Below are 26,155 nucleotides of genomic sequence, written 5' to 3'. Positions count from 1 at the left end.
TGGAAAGTTTCATTGTGAATGAAAATATTTTTTAAGGGGCGGGGCCTATCAGAATGATTTGTGACATCATAAATAGTTTGGAAGTCAACCTTGGTCCAGTATGCAACTTGTACAGTGTGATGTAGAAAGTTGAGGCCACCAGTGCACATCCACTGAGAATGGACTTCACAGTGAAGTAGGAGACGTCTTGTGTCCAGCAGTAAAACTTTAGAAATGAACAACATTTGCATATTCAGAGATTCTGTGATTAGATTACTAAGGTAGAAGGAGTAGATGACTTTTTAAGGATGTGGAAAGTTTTTACAGAAAAAACATATCAGACACATATTATTGTTCCAATCAGACTATTTGTATATGTCTGTATACATGTCTAGAGGGGATCTTTAAGCACTCTTTTTTCATTCTTTACAAAACTATTTCTGTCACTTTTCGTGTGTACAACTGACTGCAACACTATGGATGTCTTCCAGGAGAGACTGTCTGAAAATGTGTGCAGTTATATTCAAACTATTACTATCTGCCCCATTTCTATGAAAAGGAAGCTGTTCATCCCACCTTTGAGTGTGGCTGTTCAGATCAGCTATGAATGTTTTTACCTCCCAACGTGCCCCAACAACACAATTATTTTCTGGCATAACCTGACCCACACAAAAACAACAATTTTACTCTCTACTCTCTACTTGACGGACATCCATGTTATTGATGCTTTCAATAGAATAACATGTAGAGTGTATTTTCACCTTTAGTCATTTACACATACAGGATTGAACCAGTTTCATTTCATATCAGTATGAACTGATTTTTTCATATGAGTTCATACTGATAAGAAAGAACTGGGATCAATTTATCAGATCACCTTATCAAATGAGAAAAAAAATCCCAGAGAATTTAGAAGAGAAAGTGGGCAAAGGTTTAAACCACCATTGGGAAACAGAGAATGAACCCCAAATGCAAACGGGCAGAATAAAGAACAATTCAGAACATAAAGGCTAGTCTCAATGTACTATTTTAATTATAAAAATATCAGTGATGTATTTGAATGTTTTGACACATTGGAACCCATTTGTACTCCTCCTTGCAAAAATGTAAGATTGAGAATACAGAATAGTGCCAGGCATTGTAACATACTGAAGCAGAGTGGGTTTCATTTATTAAAAAGATGTAAACACAGCCTCTCCTAGCATATTGAACATAAAACATAATATTTTTCAGCAGACATTAATGCATATAGGTATTATATCAGCACAGAGTCCTGACCGCATCCCCATCCAACACCTTTGGGATGAATTGGAATGCTGACTGCAAGCCAGAACCAGAGGACCAATGCTCTGGTTCCAACATCTGATGGTAAGCTTGAGACCAGAGTGGAGGCTGTAAGAAGCACATTAAAGTCCATGGTGTCGGAATCCATTATTACACTATCAACCATCGAGGGAATGTTCAGGTGTCCACACAGTTTTGGTGGTGTAATATAAAGTTCAATGAACAAAAGCAAGCAAGCACAGAAGGCCAGTTTGCTAAAGAAAACAGCAGAAATGTCAATGTATCATTACCTTAGATATGTTTTAAGAGTGTGTGACAATCTCTTTAGCTCTGTAGTATTCTCAGAAGCTGTGGTTTGATGCACAGCTGCATTTGAGCTGCTGTCTTGCAGAAATCACCTACTATTCAAGCTTCACTAATCTGCTGCACTCCTGGTCAGTTTTATAGGTCTAGAGTGTAACATTTTGGAGGATCTATTGTCAGAAATGGAATATATTATGCATAAGTATGTTTTCAATAGTGTATAATCACCTGGAAATAAGAATCATTGTGTTTTTCTTACCTTAGAATGAGCTGTTTATGTCTACAGAAGGAGCGGGTCCTCTGAAACGCGAGCTGTATTCAGTTGGTTGCAGTCTGCAGGTTGCATCCTTCCTCCATTCCCTTTCTTTCAGTCCCTGGACCCCTAGTGTCCCTCAGCACTGAATTCTCATGGAATTTAAAAGATGTTACATGCGTGATGACTTTAAGTTTTTGTGAAAAAGAAGCTTTAATGGCCCCAAAAGCTGCAAGAAAACTGGGACAGCACTGTGTGAAAGCATGTCACCTGTACCACAGTCCTTTAAAGTAGCTGTAATTAAACCCCTTCTTAAAAAGCCCACTCTTGACCCAGGGGTTTTAGCCAACTATAGACCGATCTCTAACCTCCCCTTCCTCTCTAAGATTCTGGAGAAAGTAGTCGCCAAAGAGTTGTGTGACATTTTACATAACAATAGTTTATTTGTCTTAAGGACATAAAATCCTGCATGAGCTGCAATTTTCTGATGTTAAATAAAAAAACGAAATTCTTGTACTTGGCCCCAAAAATCTTAGAGACTCACTGTCTAAAGATATAGTTACTCTAGATGGCATTAACTTGGCCTCTAGCACCACTGTCAGGAATCTTGGAGTTATCTTTGATCAGGATTTGTCTTTTAACTCCCACATAAAGCAGACCTCTAGGACTGCCTTCTTTCATTTACGTAATATTAGAAAAATTAGACACATCCTATCACAGACAGATGCAGAAAAACTAATCCATGCATTTGTTACTTCAAGGCTGGATTACTGCAACTCTTTATTATCAGGTTACCCCAATAAGTCCATTAAAACGCTCCAATTAATTCAGAATGCTGCAGCACGAGTACTGACAGGAACTAGAAAAAGAGATCACATCTCTCCTGTACTAGCTTCTCTGCACTGGCTCCCTGTAAAATGTAGAATAGAATTTAAAATCCTCCTCCTCACCTATAAAGCTCTTCATGGTCAGGCCCCTTCATATCTTAAAGAGCTCATAGTACCCTATTACCCCACTAGAACATTACGTTCTCTGAATGCTGGGCTACTTGTGGTTCCTATAGTCTCTAAAAGTAGAACAGGAGCCAGAGCCTTCAGTTACCAAGCTCCTCTCCTGTGGAACCAGCTTCCAGTTGTGGTTCGGGAGGCAGACACCCTCTCCACATTCAAGAGTAGGCTTAAGACATTCCTCTTTGATAAAGCTTATAGTTAGGGCTGGATCAGGTGAGTCCTGAACCATCCCTTAGTTATGCTGCTATAGGCCTAGACTATCGGGGGATTTCCCATGATGCACTGAGCTCCTCTCTTCCTCTCTCTTTCTGCACTCATTCATGTCCCATTAATGCATGTTACTAACTTCACTTCTTCCCCGGAGTTCTTGTGCTTTCTCGTCTCGCAGGTTCTTATCGATCCTGGTGGAGCCTCCTGCCATGGTCCTGCTAGATTGCCATTACCAGTACTGTTGTTGTTGTGCACCTGTCTGTCAGTCTGTCTCTCTCTCTGTCTCTGTCTGTCTCTCTGTCTGTTTTTTTAAGGAGGAGTTTCTGCCTTTTAACAGGCAGTTTTTCCTTGCCCTTGTCGCCAAGTGCTTGCTCATGGTGGTACTGTTGGGTCTCTGTAAATAATGTTATAAAGAGTTCGGTCTAGACCTGCTCTATTTGAAAAGTGTCCTGAGATAACCTCTGTTATGAATTGGCACTATACAAATGAAATTGTATTGAATTGAATTGAATTGAATTGAACCTGAACAAAGACATTTCATGCCTTCAGACACACTGCTATACCCCTGCGAAGGTAAAGTGTGTGTGTGTGTGTGTGTGTGTTGTTGTTCCAGATTTTGCCATTGTTCAAAGCATTAAATGCGAAAGTGTACATAAAGACATATCTTGTGAACAAGATATTGAACAAAGCTTATGTAGGTGAGAGGTATACAAAATATCTATCAGATATACCAGCTAAATACATTAAACAACAAACATGGTCTCTACATACAGATTAAACTGTTACATTGTTGTGACTGACTATTATTGAGTATATATTCATATCTATATCCTGCTTATAGACTTCAACACTAAAGTAATGCTGTATGTGTTGCTATAGTATGATATGTTTACAGTCCCACAGCCCTGTACGAAATGAAATAGTAAAATATGATTCTAAATATCGGAACTGGTCCCCTATCTCCACTAGCTTTGAGTGTTTATGTCTCTTGTTGTGTAAAACCTGTAATTCCACCTCTGCCCACCTGGTGTCCTCAGAGCACCTTCCAGTGCATCTGATACTTCAGTGGACACATTAAAAAGCCAGAGGAGGACAAGAACAGACAGTGTGCCTCAGCACCACTGTAGCAGTTGTAGCAGATGCAGAACTGTTTTGAATATTTGCATTAGGCTCTTAGTTAATGCCTTTGGGTTGGTGTACCTTATACCTATAATTCCCAGAGGTGGGAAGAAATGAAGCATCAATACTTCAGGAGTGGCATTTAATTGCTTGCAGTCTGCAACTTCATCTCTAGATGCCACTAAATCTTACACACTGGTCCTTTAGGTAGTTCTAATTAATAATATAACTGTCAGGCATACACATGGCAGGGCAGAGACACTGAATCTTGAAGCACAGGACAAAAACTTTAGAGACACAGGACATGAGGCACAAGAAAAAAAAGGCACAAAAAGAACAGGAGGGGCATCTTGAAAGTAATTCAGCTGACAGATAGACTAAGGAGGAGGAGACAGAGAGGAGGAAAATTACAAATATAGGGGAACACTAGGAAAACCTGGATACAAACATATTTATTTAAAAAAAAATTTAATTTGTATCCCTAAATCCTTAAAAGATGATATTTTGTCTCCTTAGAAAATGTGAGGCTGATGTGCAGTGTTGGTCTGGTTGGCTTCTATCTTTAGCAGGTCACATTGGTAGCTCTGGTCGAGATGGTCAATGTCCAGCAAATGGTAAATGGACCAAACACTGCTCTCAAATCATAAACAAAGCGATCAAAATGATATACACTATCAAGCAGTCAGTAAACAATACACCAAAAAATAGAAAACTTCCTCCTCCTTGTACCCCTATTTTTACAGTACTGTACCCTGCATCTCACAAACTTGTCCTTTGTTTCTGTGATACTGTAATTCTTGTTCTTTGTTGATATGAACCTGCAACCAGTCAAAATCTATTGAGCAGTCAGTACTGTAAACAAATGGAAAGCACAATGTGCTTCTTGTCTTTGGGCTGGGTCAGGCCAGAGCACTTTGTCGACATCACAAGCAATATTTTCCCTCCTTTACTCCTCAATCGGATTGAGGAAAGGTGAGTATGGAGGGAGGTACAAGTTCATAAACTGCCCATTGATGTTAAACCATTCCCTTACCTGAGCAGCTTGGTGGAAACTGACATTGTTCCACACTATCAAATAGGTGGGAATGGGATTCTCATTTAGCTCTTGACCCTGCTGCTCTTGAACCTGCTGCTCAAATAAAATGTCTCTTAGATTGGCAAGAAATCGTAGAAGGTGCTGGGTGTTATATGGCCCGAGTGTAACATGGTGATGCAGAACACCATGGTTGCTGATAGCAGCACAGATTGTGACATTGCCACCTCGTTGACCAGGGACATCAACAATGGCCCGCTGTCCAATCATGTTTCGGCCTCTCCTTCTCCTCTTTGTCAGATTGAAGCCCGCTTCATCGACAAAGATGAACTCATGGGGTCGGTCCAAGGATTCCAAGTCAAATATTGTCTGTGTAGAAATACAATATACTGTATGTAGAATTTTGTAAGTCGTACAGAGACAGTGCTATACTGTAGAGTACAATTAGACCTACTGTATGCACTTCTGATTCACATACATTGTATGTACTGAAGAGTAATGTCATTCACATAGTATGTGGCAGTACTGTAGACAATCTGGATTACAGTAAATGTGTCTGAATGTACACTTACTTGCACATACTGAGCTCGCAGTTCTTTCACCTTTGGTGAGTTGCGCTCAAAAGGTACTCTGTATACTGTCAAGTAAGTTAAGATCCCTGACTCGCATCCTGTTACGCTGGAGGACACGGTCAATTGTGGAAATGCTCACTCTATCAATTCTCTGGAAGTGCGTGTTGTCTTGTATCACTTGTTCCTGGATTTCTCTGAGTCATATTAGATTATTTTGAAGGACCATGCCAATTATAACGGCCTCTTGCTCCCGAGTGACTATAGCTGTCCTTCCACCTGCAGGGGGCAGCCTTGCAATTCTACAAAAAGTAGATATTCATGCAGTACAATACACAGTGATTAACTTTACAAATGTCTATTGAAACAGCTGCATATAGTGTCGTACAGTAAATTTGCAATTACAAAAATACAGTAGTATACTGTACCTGTTCTCTTCTCTGAATGTCCTAACTATGGTGGAAAATCGGCTCAAACTGGGTCGCTTCTCTCATTGTCAGTCCATGGACAAGAACATGGTCAATGACTGTTGCTCGAATTTCATCAGATATTTCCACTCTTTGTCTTCCTCTTCGTCCTCCTCTTCCTCCTCGTCGCCCACCTCGCATACGCACTCGTCCTCGTCCTCTCACATTGTTTCCTCCATCCACTCTTAGACTTTCTCCGTCCCACCTTCAACAACCTGTTTGCTCTCTGAACTGGCTTATATTGGTTGTGTCACATGATTTGAAACAAGTGAAATCAATTTTGAGTGGTTGTGTTTAATCAATGACATGTGTTCTCTATTTGTATTTGATTGTTGCCACTTGTGTTTACCAGTATGGATGACATGTGCATTAGAGTGCAGAATGTGTTTGAGAATGAGAATGTGTTTAGAGTTCTGCTGAAAAGTCTAAGTGAGATCTGCAAATTGTGTTTTACCATGTGAAATGGTTTAAGGTATTGACAACAGACTGCACAATTAGCTAAATGAGTTCAGGCAACTGCGAACTTTGTTCAGCCAATGGGTTTTAGTATTTTAGCAATTGAGAAAAACTATAAGAAAGTATTACAGCTCCCAAAAATATGTATTAAAAATATATATACTTCGAGAACTTCACACAATACTGTGGGACCTGTAATATTCAGAACATTCTATATTGGCTTTATAATCCAGATGATGAATCTCCTCTTTGGGCTCATGAGGAAAAGTTATCTGCACAGTCTGATTGTGTTCTGTTAAATGCTCTCAATTGCCACAGCCTGTTATCATCTGAGCCCAGTTCATAAAACACACAAGGTCCAGTTCGAAATAATCATTTGTTTGAATCTTCACTGACTGTACATTCCATATTAGGTTTAACGGAGGCATTAAGAACAAGATGATCTTTACATAACAGTGTATTTATGCTTTTAGCCAAACTTTCCACTCTGTTTGCCCAAGCCAAATGCCAAATCTTTCTTGGAGGAGTTTCCTTGCCATGTTTCTACAGTAGCAAAGAATGGACAAACCAAACACTTTCTCTAGATAGGGCATTTGTGTTTGTTTTGAAGGGGTGGGTCAAGCAAGACTGCAAGTCTGCAGTGGTCAGTACCATCTTCACCATGGGCTTCTGCTGGTGGACAGAGACTTTCCAAAGAGTGGAAGTGGTATGGACCTGTTAGCTCCTCCAGCAGTGGAGTAACAGTGATTAATAGTCTTCACCACTTACTCTTTGATAATACTACTTCAGTGCTTGAGTATGCCTTTGTTGCTAATATAGTTAGCTGAGTGTTTAACTGTGGAACAGTATTTACATAACTGATGAAATACTCAATGATTTAAATAAAAAAGGAAAATCATATTCATACATTATAAAGTGTCTAAAATTAAAGCTGGTGTGCATTCAAACATTGTGGAGAGCAAAACATTTTATTACTAACACTGGAATAGTTCAATTTGTATATTATTATACAGAAACTAACTGCTTTACAAAAACAAAATGATACAATATCACATGTATGTACAGTGTAGTAAATATACCATCTCAAATTGTACACAAAGTATTTACAATTGTCACACATACTGCATTAAAAACAAAACTCAGACTATTACTCTACAGACATTAGATTTTGCATAACATCAAATAAAACATGCCACATTTTGAGGTTTTTCATCTTTACAAACCCATGACTGTTTTTAAATTAGTGCAAGTCAACCACTTGTTTAAGAGGTTATGGATACATAATCCTTAATATTTCCATTCACACACAAGTCAAACTAAAACCTGGAAATGATGGCAATCTGCTAACATGGTGCTGAAAGAAATATGCCTTCAGATTTTTCCTGGTTGTGTTTTGTTAAAAGGTATACTCGCTGATTCTGTAGTTCAGGTTTTGTGGATACTTGGGAGAAGAAAATCAGCAGGTGTAGCTTTAAGATCAATTCGATGGTGAAAAGTGGTGAGCAGAGACGATGGAACGAGTTGAAATATTTCTGTGGAATCTGACACAGAAATCTGAATAAACACGCATCTTTATAGCCTCATTGGCCCAGATCCAAAAATCCTTCCAACTGGACCTTCGTGGCCACTCTGTACTAATCCATAACTGTATTAGAAAATGTGACTTTAACAACTTAATTGTGATTCAACTCCATGCTTGACTCTAAACTAGGGTTAGACCTATTTACATGGGAAGGAGGGCAGATGTTCCATTAAATTACACTTCATTGTGGTCCTTCAAATCAAACCACAGTCTGTAAAACCTGACATCAAAGAGGATTTTAACACGTTTAATTTATTTGCTCAATAACATTGGTGACTGAAGGCCCCAGTCTGCTTTAAACCAAGTTGGAAAAAGTTGTTGGACTATCTAACAGTCTGAAAACACCTTTCCGAAACATTTTTGTAACTTTCTGAAGCCATCACACGCACTTTACGCAGCGATTGTCCAGGGTTACACCAACAGGGCTTACACCTGCTCTTAAGCTTAAATGCTCTTAAGTCGTCGTAACTTGGAGGTCTAAGTCCAACCTAATGGTAATGTCGGTCACCATCTGGGCTTAAGATTGATTGCTACAGATATATACAGCCTCTACAGTCACACATACCTTTTCGCCACAAAAAATTGGGAAAAGCAATGCAAGAAATGAAGGTCACTCAGTAAGAAATAACTGTATGCTGCACTGATCTGCCCAGTTGACTTTTATAAGCCGCTAACGAGGCAAATTATCCCAGCAATGCACGCCTAGGCATTTACATGAATGCACATCACTCAGACCGAAAGTAGTTCAGACTAGGCTTAAGTTCATTCTACAGACTGGTCCTAACGAGGAATGACTTAGCGGTTAGGCCCAAGCTTACCAAAGACCAGTTGGTGCAACCCATGCCTGGTGTGTGGAGCTTCTGTCAGTTTTATGTACATCACAAACACATTCAAGGAGAGACTGTTGAGAACTGAGGCCCGCTATGCCCATTTGTAAGAGTCATCAGCTCTCTGTGATGAGCAGGATTTGTGACGGAACGAGTATTAACATTTTTGCCTTCAGAAGTGTTCAGACATTGCATTGTATGAACCGGTTTGTTTCAAGCATACTAACCTGGGGGTGTCAATCATCCTTCATGTCAACTTTCTTAAACCCAAAACAATGTTCTGACTCTCCAGCAGTGGAAAAATGATTTCATGGTTTGTCTTCCCTTTAAGTCGTTCTTTGAGGCTGAATTACAAAATACTGTTACTGAGGCTGTCTCTAATGAAAACGTCCCTTTTCATGGAATTTATCTGGTGATCACCTGTTTACTGAACGAGCTGCATGGACAGAAGAAAATGACATCCCCTCAGACAACTACAATACAAGAAAAAAATCAGCAGTGAACTGATTCACAAATGTATCCATAAGGTAACACGAACACGTACAATGGTAGGAAACAGAGAGTGACAGACATGTTGGAGACGCTGCTCAGATAAAAAAAGTCAGAGTTGTACAACAATACTCAACTCTTGCCATGCATAGATGTTAAGGCAGGATAGAAGCGTTACGGACTTACCCTGCTGAGCTGTGGACGGAGGCTGCGAGTGGATCAGCGAAGTCAACCAAACAACCCAAGCAACAAGTCTACACGGCTGCTGTACGGGCCCAGACCACAGTGGCTGTATGTTTAAACCTATTTACTACAAATCATGTGACCATTTCCACAAGTGTGTGGAAATAGTGTTTTAGTCAGTGTCTTTCTACTCTCCAGGAAGCCATTGGTTCCCATTCATTTCAGTATAAACATCCAAATCAACTGTAATCCATCACAATGACCAACATTACTGCTTTAATTGTCAAAGGCTAACGCAGATTAAAACTGCAGTATTTTTATTTAATTTTATTCACTATATCCTAACAGATAATTGTGAAAAAATCTGGTTCCTGAGGGGCCAGAGGAATCAGATTTTTTCATACATTATCTGTCTCAGGTCCTCCTGTCAAAACTTTAGCAAATACGACAAAATGTTACCTACTGCAGCTTTAAACCCTAACCGATATACTGGATTTGTGAGACCAATACTGCCTGAAATGATTAGTGACTGGAACATTTTACAGTAAAAATAAACTCTGTTTACACATCTTTGACATTTCTCTGCTAACATACACACAGATACTGACACATCTGTGATGAGCCAAGATTGGCCAATAGTTTCGGTCATGCAAATATGAATTGGGTTCTTGTGCAGATGGTTTTATCAGTGTGCACTGTATTACCACAAGCAACACTGACAACAGACATGATGTTTGCTGTGGCAGATTAGTTGCCTCAAGCAAGTTTCAGCTGTCTTAAGTTGATTTTGTGAAATAAACTGAAACCAACGGCTGCCTGAAAGCTTAGAGATGCACAGCATGCTTTGGAAAACAGTCAGCAGTGATGTACAGTTGATGTGATTTATAGTAAATGAGCATTCTCCACCTTGTGCCATGCAGAAAAGGTGTTTGCTGCAGAAGATCTGCTGATACAGAGGGTTGGTTTAAAATGACAGAGCTGGCCTCTGCATCAATAATAACCTGAATTATTACTGAAGCTCTTAAAAAGGAAAAAGCCGCCATCTTCCACTAAAGACTGTCCTCAATCTCTGTCAGCTGGATCAGCGGTGAAGAGTTCTGGAATCAGTGTTTGATGCCGAGGGACTGAGACCAAAACCAGATGTTTACCATTTACGTTTAGATCTACAAAACATTTCCAAATATTTCACCATATCATTGCAGACATACTGAAAAACCCTGAACCAAAAGGTGCTGTGTTGGAATAAGAGCTGAGTATGGAGCTCAGACTGAACTGCGTCTGTGGCAATAAGTAGTAAAAGCTCAAGTACTGACAATTGGCACCGTATGTTTGGTCAGAGTTTAGTTTATTTAAGGCGGACTTTATACTTTGGATGTCCATTTTTGAGAAGTTTGGATTATTTTAAGTGTTTTAAAGGTCCAGTGTGTAACATCTAGGAGGATCTACTGTCACAACATTATATAACATAATTATAGCATAATATTCATAGGTATATTTTCATTAGTGTATAATCACCTGAATATAGGAATTGCTATATTTTCATTACCTTAGAATGAGCCTTTTATAATCACAGATTCCACAGGTCGCCTTCCATTTAGTCCACCATGTTAAACTGCCACCTTTCGTATTTTTAGATGCCACTAGATCCCACACACTGGTCTTTAAAGTGTGACAGTTCATTAGTGTCTTTGGAACTTACTTTGAAAAGACAAGGTTTGCTTTTAAGCACAATCTCAGTCTCAATGCTGTGACTTTTGATCTGATGCAGTGACCGAAACCACTCACCACCACTAGTGTGTTGTTAAATACTAACACATTTTTGTAGTTTTTATGCTGCAAAAAAGGTCTTAATATGAACTAAACGGTATTGTCTCCACTGTAAATATGGTATACAGCCCCAACAGTGTTACAGCTTCTTTTAAGGTGGATTTTCCCTTTAAAGAGCCCACAGGACAAACCTCTGATGGTAGCGGGTCCAGCTCAGACTGCTGAGGTGAAACAGATGGAGGTGTGTGTGTGTCTGTGTGTGTGTGTGTGTGTGTGTGTGTGTGTGTGTGTGTGCGTGATAGGATCAAACATCACACTGTCCACTGCCTCTTTTTCAATTCAAATGGTCGTTGGAGGTAATCAATGAGAGCTAAATCTCTATGTTAACAGGCAACTCAGGAGTTGGCATCATATTGCACCGAGCTGACATAGCGATGTGTTCTCCCTGTTCGCTGTACAAATAAAATTGGTGGTTGACGAAGGAGTTTGAGAGTTGAGGATTATTGCCTATTACACAGTTTTTCCTTGTCACTCTGTAAACAAATTAAAACGCTGCAGTTCATACTAAAAATAATTCACAAACAGAGCTAAATAAAAACACAAAAAACAAGCAAACAAAAAGAGCTTGGAGCTATTTACACAGTTGCGTTTCCCCTAGTGTTTTGCACTCTTTATGTTGATAGATTGAAAGTGTTTGAAGAGAAGATTTTTGGAAAGTGTTTGAAAAGAAAAAGATTTGTGTTGCACTATCTAGCTGTACAGGATAAATACTTTCAGGCAACAGGGTATATGGATGATTGTATATTTGACGATCATTGGAGGCCGGTCTTGAGGCAGCTCGTGTGAACTCTTGGTAATATGGACGGCTTGCCTCCATAATTAGTACCTGTTCTTTGTCCCCAGCAAGGTTTGACTTTTACTTTACAAATTGTACACATTGAAAAACCCTGACAAAGGCACACCATGGAGAAAACGTCAACATCTAAATTAGCACTAAGGACTAGTTATACATTATCTGTCTATGTAAAATATGTACAGGGGCGCTGAGATGTCCGAGCGGGTCCACCAGCTCCGCTGCTGCTGTTATTTGGTCCATCTGGCTGACACTGGAGTGTTTCGTCATGAGGAAGGCCAAGGGACATCAGCATTAAGACTGAACTTCAGTTTCTGGTTCCTCCCTGTGTAATCTGTCACAGTCCAAACTGTATTCCCATCAGCACCAGAGGGATTTTTTCTTTTCAATTGTTTATTGTGTGACGTCCGTTGCTGACTCAAACCGCTGCTGAACATCTGTGATGAAGAGCTTAAACACTGAATCCAGTGGAGAACAGAAAGGATTGGACAGAAGCTTCTCCTCCACTGCCCGCTGTCTCTAATGAAAGAAATCTCAAGCAGCTCAGAATTCAAGTTTGTCCACGCTAATATTCCTCCTCCACACAAAATCACTCGTTCTCCTGCCAGAGCGAAAACCATGAAGAAGGAGGAGGAAATAAAAAGAGTAAAAAGTGGAGTGCAGCATGAGGCCTGGCAGGCTGGGGGAGGAGCAGAGAGGAGGAGGAGGAGGAGGGTGGGTTTTCTCTGGCTGATCAGACGATCTTCTTGATGCTGGGTCTCTTGAAGCTACCGGCGCTGCGCTGCTTCTGGACCTGACTGGCTGATCCGTGGCGAGTGCGACCCGCATTGGACAGAGCAGAGCTGGGGGACAGCTGGACGTTCTCCTTGTCCACACCTGGAGTAGCATAGGGAGGACACAAAACACACTATGTTAAAAGCATACATACATAAAAGCATATCTATCTCAACTGGTGGGAAAGTGGACCTGGAGGTCACAAGCAAGTGTGAACCTATTATGATGTCACCCATTGGTTTGTAGAGTACTGTACTGCGAGTTGAGCTGCTCTCCTTGGCTGCTCTTGGTTTCAACCCGTCTGTAGCAGGAAACAATGGTGGCTCGCCTGGTCACACAAGTTCTCATAAAATATTTTAGGAGAGAAATGGTCAATGAACAGAATCTTCATATTTGATCAGCACTGCCCAGTCTGAAAGTTTGATCCGAGTCTGGTGTGTTGAGCTGGACGGACCATATTTACTAAATGAACATTATGCTATATGGAAGAAGACTAGCTAATAGTGAGAAGTAGGCGGCTGTGGTTCAGAGGCAGAGCGGGGCATCCACCAATCGGAAGGTTGGCGGTTCGACCCCCGGCTCCTCTCGCTGCATGTCGAAGTGTCCTTGAGCAAGACACTGAACCCCAAATTGCTCCTGATAATGCGCATCTGTGTGTGAGTGTGTGTTAATGATTAGTTTCTGTTCTAGTGAACAGTTGGCACCTTGCATGGCAGCCACTGCCATCACTGTATGAATGTGTGTGAATGGGGTGAGTGTGGCATGTAGTGTACAGCGCACGGAGTGGTTGAAAGACTAGAAAGGCGCTATATAAGTACAGTCCATCTACCAAGTGGCGGGTGGCTGTGGCTCAGAGATCGTCCTCTAATCAGAAGGTTGTTGGTTTGATCCCCGGCTCCTCCCGCCACACGTCGAACACACGAATGTGTTAGTTTCTGTTCGATGGACTTTGCCATCACTGAGTGTAGTATGTAGTGTAAAAGAATGTAGTGTAAAAGAGCTTTGAGTGGGAAAGGCGCTATACAAGTACAGGTCCATTTACCAAGTAGGCTCATTTCTCCATAAGACTCAGTACTATCACTAACAAGAAGTTTTTCCTTCTGGACATCAGAAAACTGGCTGTTGGAAACTCAGTCAACTAATTGTACACTGTCAATGGTCAGTTACATTCTTAAACAGTACAGGTAGCCAACTGATGTTGGGTCTGTCGGTCTGTATGTCTGTTGACTGTAGCAGTTCCTTCAAGCAGCTGAGGATGAAGAAGAGTTTATACTGCAAACACTTTTAATAATAATTTAAGTAATTAAATTATTAGAAATTCTTATTTAACTTTATTTTAACATTGCACTGAAATACTGATTGTCTACTGACATCCAATAAGACAAACAGACACATTGTAGGTAATTTAAATCATCTGATGTGTAATTTATAAAACAACAGGGGATGCTGTTGGATAAGCAGCTGACTTCCTTTCTTGTTGCATTTGTAGACTTGAGTCAAAAGTGTTAACAGGGACAGAAAACATGGGAGGAGCTTGTATGTCTGTGCGTGTATGGGCTTGTTTTACTAAATGTATGGGGTCCAAAAACTTGGAGCCCGCTGTACTTGTGGATCCTAACAGCTTTGTGGGGACCAAAATGCTGGACACCAATGCATTATGTCAATGTGTGTGAATACAGTAACACTAGTGTGTGTGTGTGTGTGTGTGTGTGTGTGTGTGTGTGTGTGTGTGTGTGTGTGTGTGTGTGTGTGTGTGTGTGTAAGAGAGAGACCTGGCGAATGCTGCGAGGTGGCCAGTGAGGTCATGGAGTTGGACAGGTTGAGGTTGGCAGTGATGCTGAGCTGGCTCTGGCTGGTGGGGGGGTAGGGGGAGGTGGGTGTCCTCAGCTGCTCCTCCCCTCGCTCCTCGTCAGCTGCCGGTAGGTAGCTATCAATCAACGCCTCCAGAAACTTGACGATCAGCTCGGCGTAGTCCGGGATCTGTGTTTGCTGCATGGTTAGCAGGTGTGTGTGTGTGTGGGGGGAGGACAGAGAAGATGAAACATGCATGTTAGACTGATTGGTAGAGCCCAGCAACAATAACAACAATGTAGACTGTGTTAACATTGCTGATGATCAGATGTGTAACCCAATGGTTCATGTAGAACCACTGTAACACATAAACACCTTATCTGGAACTGTGGACCACATCAGGCTCACCAAAGCTTCCCATCCAGCGCGCAGAATGGGCACTAATGAAAGTACTGCAGTATTTATATTTACAGTATTACAAATTGTGTACCCGGAGAAAGGCATTATTAAGTAGCTGCCCCTAGAATTCTGTGACCTGTAGGATTAAACCACATTTAACTACAGTTGACACATGCACAATAACAGTGCAACTGCATAATAGCTCCAAAACCGATTAAAGTTGATAATATTTCATGCCTGCAGTTAGAGATTTGAAACATCAAATCTGAGCTGCCTCCTTGTTGGAGGTCTGAGAGCATTCTATAGTTCAGTATCTACTTATCATTATGGATTTCCACGTTTTTTTAGTCTGTTCACACTGATTTTTGTAAGAAAGTGAAAATATTATAATAGCCCAATTAGGCCTAAATTAATGTTTTTATTTAACTTGTGTCACTGAATAGCCCTGATGTATATAGTGTAATACTATCATAAATAATACAAATGATGTCAACAACTTTTGTCTACATGCTTCACAGCATCTTACCTTAGAAATACTAACTCATGAAGAGATAAAGAGTGGGATGAAGAGTCTGGCTGTAACTTATGTAATGAATGGTGTCACATGTTGGGTCTAGCTCAATGTGCTTCAATTCAATTGTATTCAAAAAATACATTATTTATTCATCCACCTGTTACATACACATGGGTCACACAATGTGTTGAGCAGCTACTAGATTCAGTATCAACAGAAAACTTGACTTGAAATTATCTGCAGCCTCTCGGATACTGCTGTCTGTGTGTGTGTGTGTGTGTGTGTGTGTGTGTGTGTGTGTGTGTGTGTGTGTGTGTGTGTGTCAGTCACATGCTTCATATATCACGGTACCAATTGGCAGGCTGGTTGCAGAACTGTCGTGTAATTGCCTAGTAAGCTGAATATTTCCTGCGTAGCAGCCAAGGGGGCTCAGAGAAAATGAAAAAATGACAGGAGGAAAGAATCATTCGTACCTTGGAGAAGGGTCCGGCAAACCTCCAAAGTCCATTAAAGCCAAAGCCTGTGAAATGAAAGTGAGGAAGGGAGGAGGGAAGGTGAGATGGAAGACAGGGGAGTCAGGGTGAAAATGCTTACAACAGAAGCACAGAGCTCTTATCCACTTAACTGTCCAAGCTTTAGGAGAGACAACAAGTTATGTCCCGACTGTACGAGCAGTGGACTTAACATACTTGGCCTATAAAGAATTTGCAAATGCCAGCGTGTATTACTTTGTAAATAGGAGGGTTGGTACTGCGGGGGTGACTCTTCATGATACACCACACTCTGGACGATGCCGTGGACAGGGTTCAGGAGGTTGGTGTCCTGGCACATGGACAGCACAGTGTTGATCTTGGAATCCAGCAGGTTGTGACTGCAGTGGAGACACACACACAAACAGCTGTTGTTAAGTCTGCATGAAAACTGGCTGACAGCTGCAACTGTGACTAAATCAGACTTACTACCTAATGTAACAGCACAGGTATTTTTATACTTTGATATCTACAGTTGATGCAGCAACCTGAGAACCCACAGGGATCTTTGAATACCACAGCGAGGTACATAAAGTAGGTTTATATCTGGCTCTACAATCTCTCTGTCTCACACTGACACTCAAAAGTTTGACACAATGTCTCCTTGTGTCACCTTTTCAGCAGCAGCTCCGTTATTTGCCATTTACTCTCTAAAGCCTTTACATCTGCACTAGACTAGAGACAGACAGAGGAGCAAACCCATGGACCAAACTCAACTCATGCACAAATTTATTTTCAAAACAAACAAAACACAATAAGTTTTCAGTTTCACAAAGACAGTTTTTGTTTATGGCTTTGATCCAATTAACGGTGATAGGTTATTTAAATTCAACTGTTGCACAAAGTGGTCTAGATCTTCACTATCTTAACACATCGGCTATCATCTGATGGCAATTTAGCCTCTGAGGGCAACAGCCAACGTCTCAGGGCTTCTGGTGTAGCCGGCAGATATCTGGATAACAGATACAGGGACCAAGACTTCGTCTTTAGTGCGGCAGTCATCGTTTACAGTCCAATTAGCAACTTGAGACGCGAGAATAGAGTTGGAGTTGATTATTTCAGATTTTTGTTACATTTTGGCTAATCTCTACAAACAGATATGAATGCAGATAAATAAATGATTAAAAAAAAGGTGGTAAAAAGCTGAATCAGACAATCAGTTCCGAGATTCCTTTTCAGCCAATGTGTTTGCCTCTTTGGCTCTCCACACGGAATGACCAAAGCTTGCTCAAACATGATTGGTCAATACTATTCGGACTACAAATGGAAACCAGAACAGCAAAATCTTGTATCTTGCCTACAGATATCTCTTTATAGAGGCTGATCTTAAGTTGGACTAATTTTCTATGTACTTTGTGGAAATCAAGACTTTTTTCAAGCTATTAAACATGGCTGACGTTCACATTCACTCCAGCATTCTTCTGGAAGAATTCAACAGACACAGCACATTTTACTTCAGACGAGTGACACAAAGCAAAAAACTCTTTCCCTTCTCATCACTAGCTCCACAACATCACAAATTATGAGCCACATTTTACTCTTTTTTGTTATTTGCAGCTCCAGATGGCCAGTACTGCGGCACCAAGAAGTTGAGGACGCTCAGGAGGAACTATAACTGTCATTGTTAACATATTTATTTTTGTTGTTGTTCATATATTTCTGTAAATAAATGGTTTACATTCACGTTGTTGTAGTCCTTGATAGTGTTAGTGGGAGTGGCTTGCGGAGCTGTGCATTGTGGGAGTTGTTGTCTTTAATACAAATGCGCCCTAAAGTCACTTTCTGTCTTTTCTCGGTCAAATAGGCACCAAATTCAAAATGTATGTTACATTTCAACTACATATATAACCCACTTTCAATAAATATTAATGTTTCCACGGGTGAAATGCTCCTTTAAGGACGCATACAGCGCCACCCCTCTGCCTGCACTGGGGAAAGCTGATCACAACCTGATTCTGCTTCAGCCTCACTACAAACCAAGAGTGAGGAGACAACCCACAACAATGCGCTCATTCAGGAAGTGGTCTTTTGAAGCAGAGCAGGCTCTAAGAGACTGCTGTGGTAGTACGGACTGGGATGTACTGCAGGGTTCGCACTGTGAGGACACCGAGGAGGCTGTTGACTGGACTGTATGTATGGATGTTGTTGTATTGTAAGAACTGTGCGCTGCTATGCAAACAACAAGCCCTGGATTACAAGTCATGTCAAGGGCCTTCTTAACCAGAAGAAGAGGTCCTTTAAAGACGGAGATCAGCAGGAGCTTAGACGTGTTAAGAGGAAATTCAGAGTCCAGCTCAGGGAAGCGAAGGAGCAGTACAAAAGGAAGCTGGAGCAGAAACTGCAGAACAACAGCATGAAGGAGGTGTGGGATGGGATGAAGACCATCACCGGCTGCAGCTCAAAGCTGACCCACATGGAGGGAGATACGGAGAGGGCAAACCTGATGAACCAGTTCTTCAGTAGGTTCGACCACCCCATCCCGTTAACACCTCAGGTCACCATACCCCCTTCTGCTGCTGTCTCTCTCTCGCTCCCCTCAGGAGCCACAGAGGAGCTGGTTGTCACACCCACTATTACAGCAGCCCAGGTGTGTGGAGAGCTGAGGAGGTAATTACTGTGCAATACCATTCCATATTCACTGTGCAATCTATTGCCCATGTGCAAACACTGCTGCTGCTACTACTATTTGTTTTATCTGTTGTTGTGGATTTCTTACTGTTTTTTCTTTTGTACAGTGTTTTCATTTATTATTTCCTACTCTTACTCTTTTTATACAGTTTTTTTTTTCTCTATCCACTTTGCTGCTGTAACATTGGAATTTCCCCATTGTGGGACAAATAAAGGAATATCTTATCTTATCCCCTTGACTTCTGAAGGCCAGTGCGTTGGAGCTGGGACTCCCCCTACAGCACATCTTCAACCTGAGCTTGGAACAGGGGAGGGTCCCTAGACAGTGGAAGACATCCTGCATCATCCCAATCCCAAAGAGACCACATCCTGGTGAGCTAAATGACTTCAGACCGGTCGCCCTGACATCACATGTGATGAAGACCATGGAACGGCTGCTGCTACACCAGCCACAGGTCTGCCACGCCCTTGACCCACTGCAGTTTGCCTACCAGGAGAAGGTGGGAGTAGAGGATGCCATTGTGTACTTGCTGCACAGATCCCTTTCTCACCTGGGTAGGGGAAACGGTACTGTGAGAATTACATTTCTGCACTTTTCCAGCGCCTTCAATACCATCCAGCCTCGACTTCTGCAATACAAACTAGCAGACATGGGAGTAGACTCACATCTGGTGGCATGGATAATGGACTACCTAACAGACAGACCCCAGTATGTGCGACTGAGGGAATGCAGGTCTGACACTGTGGTCAGAAGCATTGGAGCACCGCAAGGGACAGTGCTCTCTCTGGTCCTGTTCATCCTGTACACGTTGGACTTCAAATATAACTCAGAGTCCTGTCACGTGCAAAAGTTCGCGGACGACACGGCTATTGTGGGCTGTATCAGGAGTGACCAAGAGGAGGAGTACAGGAAACTCAGCCAGGACTTTGTCACATGGTGTGACTCCAACCACCTGCACCTCAACACCACCAAGACCAAGGAGATGGTGGTGGACCTCAGAAGGCCCAGGGCTCACCCGGAACCTGTGACCATCAACAGTGACCATGTGGAGTTGATACAGACTTACAAATACCTGGGAGTACACCTGGATGATAGGCTGGACTGGACTGCCAACACAGATGCCCTGTGCAGAAGAGGTCACAGCCGATTATACTTCCTCAGAAGGCTGGCGTCCTTCAACATCTGCAAAAAACTGCTGCAGGTGTTCTATCAGACTGTTGTGGCGAGCGCCCTCTTCTATGCAGTAGTGTGCTGGGGAGGCAGCATTAAGAAGAAGGATGCCTCCCATCTGGACAAACTGGTGAGGAAGGCGGGCTCTGTGTTGGGCACAGAGCTGGACAGACTGACATCTGTGGCAGAGCAAAGGGCGCTGAACAGGCTCCTGTCAATCATGGACAATCCACTCCATCCACTGCACAGCACCATCTACAGGCAGAGGAGCAGCTTCAGAGACAGGCTGCTGTCACTGTCCTGTTCCACTGAAAGACTGAGGAGATCGTTCCTCCCCCACGCCATCAGGCTCTTCAACTCCACCCAGGGGAGAAAAACCATCAAACTCTAAACGCCAATATGTCTGTCCTGTATCAAACTGTACCACCTGACGCAGTGCACTCTGCATTATGTGACCACCTACTTATGCACCTTAGGCCTTTCAAGCACTGGATTTGACCATGCACCTTAGGACACTAGCCCCATGCGCATTGTTTTGCTATTTATTCAATTTTATTAGTTCTTTTGCATTTGACCTCCTGTTGTTGTTGTTATTATTGTTATTGTTATTATTATCAGTCTATGGATACTGCTGGAAACTGTGAATTTCCCCTTGGGGATGAATAAAGTATCTATCTAATCTAATCTAATCTAATCTAATCAGTTACAAGGAATCGAGTGTACCTGTGACAATCCCTACATTAGACTATAAAAAGAACTGCAAATTTTTCCAGTTGGACAAGAAACATATGGAAAAAGTCCTATAGCACAGAATACATCCTAACCGAGAGAACGGCAGTATGATGGCTACTTACACAACTGGAAAAACCTTTGGGAAGACAACGCTAGCTTCAGCCAAGTACTCGTACAGAATTCGCTGGTCAAAGTCATCAGTGGTGTATTTCACCTGGGTGGCCTGGAAAATCAGAATCAAAACAGTCATTTAAGAAGTAAGTAAATCCGAAGACTATCTGTCATGTTCTACTGGAGTGAACTGAAGACTGTGTGGTGTGTTTCCTCACCAGCACAGTGAGCAGCAGAGCCTGGATCTTTGGGTCAGTCAGCACCTCCTCATCTAGTAGAACATTGGACTCTGATACAGACACCTTGCGAAGGTGCGAGTTTCTTTGTGTCTCTGTAATTAGAGCATTGAGGATTTACATTAAATACCTCCTCAAACAGACTGCTTCAAATTAGACTTAGAAAGGAACGCGAGGGTCAGGCTCTCACCTATCTCGTAGTCATTCTCTGCTACCCGCCTCATCTTGGGAGGGGTGGTCATACCCGACTCCATCTCTGGTCTCTTTGGTGCTTTAGAGTCTGATATGAGGTGATCAAAGCTCTTCCGGGTGCCTGGCAGAAACAACAAATAGGGATTCTATTTATGAATGCTTCTCCCAAGGGAAGATCAACATGTGCTGCACGTAGCAAAGGGATAACTCATACCCAGGAGCTTCTTGGTGTTGGCCTGTGAGGGCTGACCCATGTCCAGGCTCATGGACTTTCGTGTTCGAGGGCTGATCTGGCCCACCGTGGGGTAGTGATGGGCTGAAAGGTAGCGCTCTGAAACCTGAGGTGATGTCCACGGCTGAGTCTCTCGTAGAGTTCTGAGAGGAAAGTGAACAGACGTCAGCAGACAACTTGATGACTAATTTAAAACGTGGACAAAGGATAATACACAACAAAGTACCTCTGAACTACCTTTTATTAGAACTTAAGAAAGCAAAATTCCAGTGCCAAATTCTTGTTAAGGAGCCATAGAAAGCAAAATGAGCTTGCATTTTGTTGTGATAAAAGAAAACAGGTCTGCTTCTTAAAGTGAGCATGCTCATTGGACTGAATCTCAACTAGTCTGCTTATTTTGTTGTGGACTGATTGGACAACTTCATCGTCTGTTTATCACCTGCAGCTGGGATCAGTGATGTGACTGGAATAAGTGTCCATGGGTACCGGGTCCATGGAGAGGTCAGAAATCAGTAGTGACTTCCTGTGTTTGAGGCTGCAGCGACTTCGGACCTCCTCGGATACAGTGAGTAGTGCTGCACAAAACAACAAGGGATGGAGGTCATCAACGTCAAAAAGGCAGATCCAAACCAACTGAATCACCATAACCAAGAACACGTAATGGTTTGTACACTTGCTCAATATTTGTCAGAGCTGCAGAGCTTTTTTTTGTCACATTTCTTGAAACTTTCACTATAACCAGACAGTAGTACATGAGACAGGCAATCTCTGAAACAATCAGGTTCCTCTGGCTCCTCCTACTGCTCCTTTACAAGATCGAAAACAACCAATCAGGGCATCATCATCATTCCCAAGGCAGCAAATACAGATACCCTGGTAGTAAGAGTCAACAATCAACTTTCAAATATGACAAAAAAATATTTTTATAAAAATGAGCTACTGCAGCTTTAAGTAAAGGTCCTCAACTAGAAACAAACAACTGAATACTGGCTACTAAGTAGGTGTTGGTAAATATAATACTAACTATTTTTCAAATGTATTCCCCTATTTTTCCAGAAGTAGTTATACAAGACAGAAAATATGTCCTAAGATGTTTTGCATACCAATATACAGTTAATCAAGTTCAATCTCATTTCTTCAGTAACACAATACAGGTTAAATTAAAAAAAAAATGTAAGACCTTTATGAATGTAATTTAAGACCTATTTCATATCCATACTGGCAAAAATGTTTAGCAAATGGTAGTTATTTCCCATGGTGCAACGGGCAAGAGTAGTGTAGTGGTGAAATGTATAAAAGAGGATCCATGAAATGCCGCTGAGTGTGTTACGTACCAGCCAGATAGGCCACACTATGGGTGTTGACCTCAAACTTGTCACATTTCAGATGCTTGCTGATGAGAGCCAACAGTGTGTGCAGGATTCTCACTGTCCTCGCTACTGTGGTGGGTGATGGGTGTCTGTAGCCTGGTGATGCAAGCAGAGACATAAGACAAGACACTGATCCAGATGTCTTTGGCACATACAGTACTTCTGCTCGCCGTTATTCTGCCTCGGACTTCCTTCCTGAAACCCTGCAGCTGAACTGAACTATGTGCATACTTTTAATCACACTGACATCAAATTCATCTTTGTTTTTACTCTTCACTGATCATTGTGTGTTCTCTACATATTTGAACATGTACCCCACTGATACCACAGAGCCCACACTCTGCCTATCAGTGGCTGCTTTACCTTTGAGTAGGTGGCCCACCAGTGCAAAGTTGAAGTTGGCACTGAAGTTGAGGCCCACAAAGTGATCCATCTGCTTACAGTGCCACTCTAAAGGCCGCCGGATCTCCATGAACACCTCTTCTGGACTCTGGAGGAACATATTGAGAGTGGGATGAGGAAGCCGTCTCAGGTCATTTCGTAATTTTAAAAACATTCACTGTCAGAGACACAACCCACTTTTTTGCACATAGTTGGCCTCTTCAAGATAAGTCAGTGCTTAGTTAGTGTTAAAAGGGGCTTTGCATTTTCTTTTACTATAAATACACATCTGCAATCATGGGGGCATGGCATGCAACATTATAGAATTTGTATCAATTTGTTAAGGTCTGCTGTGCAGTAGAGGTCTGCAAGCCTGTCAAAAATTCAATTTGTTTTTATAGCCCAGGCTCAGGTTGGACCCTGGCTTTAACTTCATTGCATTGTGTACATATACGTGTAGACAGGGTCCTTGACTAGTTGTCAACAAGAAAAAAAGCAAAGTGTCTCTGTGAGGTCAGTCATATACGTGTTTTCAGCACAGCATGAAGGACGATGGATGAGGATCTCGGACGTTGTGATGCTTTTCCTTCACAACACTCGCCAATAAACAGTGAATGATGACCACTGCACACAATCCAATGCATTTAATTTGCCAGCTGGCGAAGAGTAACACCTTCAGTTTATGTAAAGTTATTTAACATCAAAGAAGTAGTTATGTTGAGCTGCTCTCCAATGCAGGATTGCATTACTTTCTCTAGAAAAAAGTCAAACATACCATTGCAATGAACACAATAGAGTGGGATCAGACTCAAATGACAGTGTAAGAAAGAGACTGTGTATGGATTTAGCGTGAAGCTACTTTTTAAAATACACTGTAACATGTATCCTTAACACCTCTTAGTGCAGCCTGCCCACCCTAAATAAGAGTGTGTTAAGAAGTGTGTTGGCTTTTAGTTCACACAGCATTAAACTTTGGGAATGGAAGATCAGAGGAGACCTTCTGTTTTCTGGCTTGCGTAGTGTGTCTTTTACCTTGTCATTGAAGACGCGCATTGTGTCCAGAGTGTGGAGGTTCTGCTCCAGCAGAGCGGTTCCAGCTGAGTAAAGGTTTACTTCATCCAGCTGCAGCACAGCCACCGCCACCCAGAACAGAGCTTTGTGCATGGGAGACTCCTGCAGACAGACACAGGGTGGGCTTGTCAACAACATAAATAAAAATCTAATTCTAAATATGACAATGAAGGGATGAGTGGAGAATAACTACTGAACTGCTGACTATTAATTTAGAACTAACGTATTTCAGTACTTTAGCTTAGCATTGATATTCCACTTTGGATAACTGTAAATAAGAATCCAAGACCAGATATGAAGACTGGTACTTTTCTCCTGCTCACCAACTACACCTGTAAAGTTGCTACAGAAAGTGGAAATGGCTACATATATAGCATATAAATACAAATCTCTGTGGAATGGTTTGACTTAGTGTGGCCTAAAGTGTCAATGGAGATGACTTGATAGTCTGGACTCTGTATGGTCCTTTCTAATTCATTTTTCATTTGGCTGTGGCTAGAGGTGGATCTACAATGGCTGTGTACCTTGCTAAGTAGAGGCTGCAGCTTGGTCAGAGCAATAACTGTGGCCTCTATTAGTACTTGGCTGTTGTAGTTGTCTGGCCCCTTCAGACAGCTCTCCAGGCCCTGTGATGAGGAGGGAAGTGAGAAGAGGAAGAGGAGCATGAGGCAGAGACAAGGAAACATTATATAAATAAATATTCATCAGTGAAAAACTACTGATTTACTGTTGCAAACCTCAATACAATCGATACTAAATGTATCTTAACATTAATTAAAATCACTTGAAGAAAGCTTTTGTTTAAAATAATGAAAATTGATTAAAAACAAGCCTAATACCATGCCCAATATCATCTGTTTCACATTTCACAATATTAATGATGTACACTTCATCCAGATTGTGCTTTTTAAAATTATGACCTTTGGGGGAACAACTGGTAATCATATAACTTAGTTCATGAATGCTTGCAGACAAACAATGTAAAAATAATACAACAGGGTCTAATCACATGGTGTGTTCTAAATTTACCAAAGTCAGACAGGGTGTCTCCCTTCCATTTGACAGGTTGTCTATGAATTTAATTTATTTATTGAAAAAATGTGTTGTCCATGTTGCAAAAAGTTGGCTTAAGTACTTAAAGGTCTCTAGAATTTGACTATACACATGCCAAGGAAATGGAAATCTCCAGATAACAATCAAGTTGGTACTGAATTGAACTGAAACATGTTTATGGTTAACAGCACAGGTTTGTAGAGGCTTGTATGAATGTGCTCTCACCCGGTCTATGCTCAGCAGTGGGCTGGCCTTGCTGAGGATTCGGATGATCTGCTTGATCTGGCCGTGGCTCACTCTCTTACTGATGCAGCCAAACACCACCAGTGCTCTGGGCTGGAGGGATGGGTTGTATTGGAATGCAAACCTAGAATCCAGACACAAACACATAGGTTCCACAGAGCACATTCATGGTCTTAACGCAGATGCATTCAAATGAGATGGAAGAGGTTCATACTTCTGTGCCAGCTCTGTCCACTGGTCTAACCACTTGCAGGCTGGGATGTCCCTCATACACGCCTGGAGGGAAGACCACACAGAGAAAACAAACTGAAGGAAACATAGTGAGTTGCAGACCAGCTGCAGG

At 41.7% G+C, this 26,155-nt stretch overlaps 3 protein-coding genes across 6 annotated transcripts in view; 2 read left to right on the top strand and 1 right to left on the bottom strand.

The window, feature by feature from the left end:
* Positions 1-20,718, top strand: part of LOC127362369 (uncharacterized) — a 384,160-nt gene extending 363,442 nt beyond the window's left edge. The window contains exon 3 of the transcript XR_007884435.1: positions 20,663-20,718. The gene's annotated coding sequence lies outside the window, so the exon portion shown is untranslated. The remainder of the gene's footprint in view (positions 1-20,662) is intronic.
* LOC127362358 (gap junction delta-2 protein-like) overlaps positions 1-26,155 on the top strand; it is a 678,509-nt gene that overhangs the window by 452,965 nt on the left and 199,389 nt on the right. The window lies entirely within an intron of this gene.
* The window catches only part of nf1a (neurofibromin 1a), a 101,272-nt gene continuing 82,749 nt past the window's right edge, over positions 7,633-26,155 (bottom strand). For all 3 annotated transcript variants that reach the window (XM_051397903.1, XM_051397905.1, XM_051397904.1), the window contains 15 exons: positions 26,027-26,088; positions 25,795-25,936; positions 25,041-25,142; positions 24,478-24,618; positions 23,428-23,554; positions 23,029-23,160; positions 22,134-22,269; positions 21,677-21,837; positions 21,461-21,583; positions 21,253-21,365; positions 21,046-21,146; positions 16,591-16,733; positions 16,336-16,382; positions 14,931-15,147; positions 7,633-13,260 (listed from right to left, as the gene is read on the bottom strand). In XM_051397903.1, coding sequence (XP_051253863.1) covers positions 13,118-13,260; positions 14,931-15,147; positions 16,336-16,382; positions 16,591-16,733; positions 21,046-21,146; positions 21,253-21,365; positions 21,461-21,583; positions 21,677-21,837; positions 22,134-22,269; positions 23,029-23,160; positions 23,428-23,554; positions 24,478-24,618; positions 25,041-25,142; positions 25,795-25,936; positions 26,027-26,088 — 1,890 coding nt within the window. In that variant the 3' untranslated portion in view covers positions 7,633-13,117. The remainder of the gene's footprint in view (positions 13,261-14,930; positions 15,148-16,335; positions 16,383-16,590; positions 16,734-21,045; positions 21,147-21,252; positions 21,366-21,460; positions 21,584-21,676; positions 21,838-22,133; positions 22,270-23,028; positions 23,161-23,427; positions 23,555-24,477; positions 24,619-25,040; positions 25,143-25,794; positions 25,937-26,026; positions 26,089-26,155) is intronic.

This window comes from Dicentrarchus labrax, unplaced genomic scaffold (genome assembly GCF_905237075.1).
Source record: "Dicentrarchus labrax unplaced genomic scaffold, dlabrax2021, whole genome shotgun sequence".
Classification (NCBI taxonomy): Eukaryota; Metazoa; Chordata; class Actinopteri; family Moronidae; genus Dicentrarchus; species Dicentrarchus labrax.
Note: the sequence above shows the minus strand (reverse complement) of the source record. Positions and strands in the feature narration are given on the sequence as shown.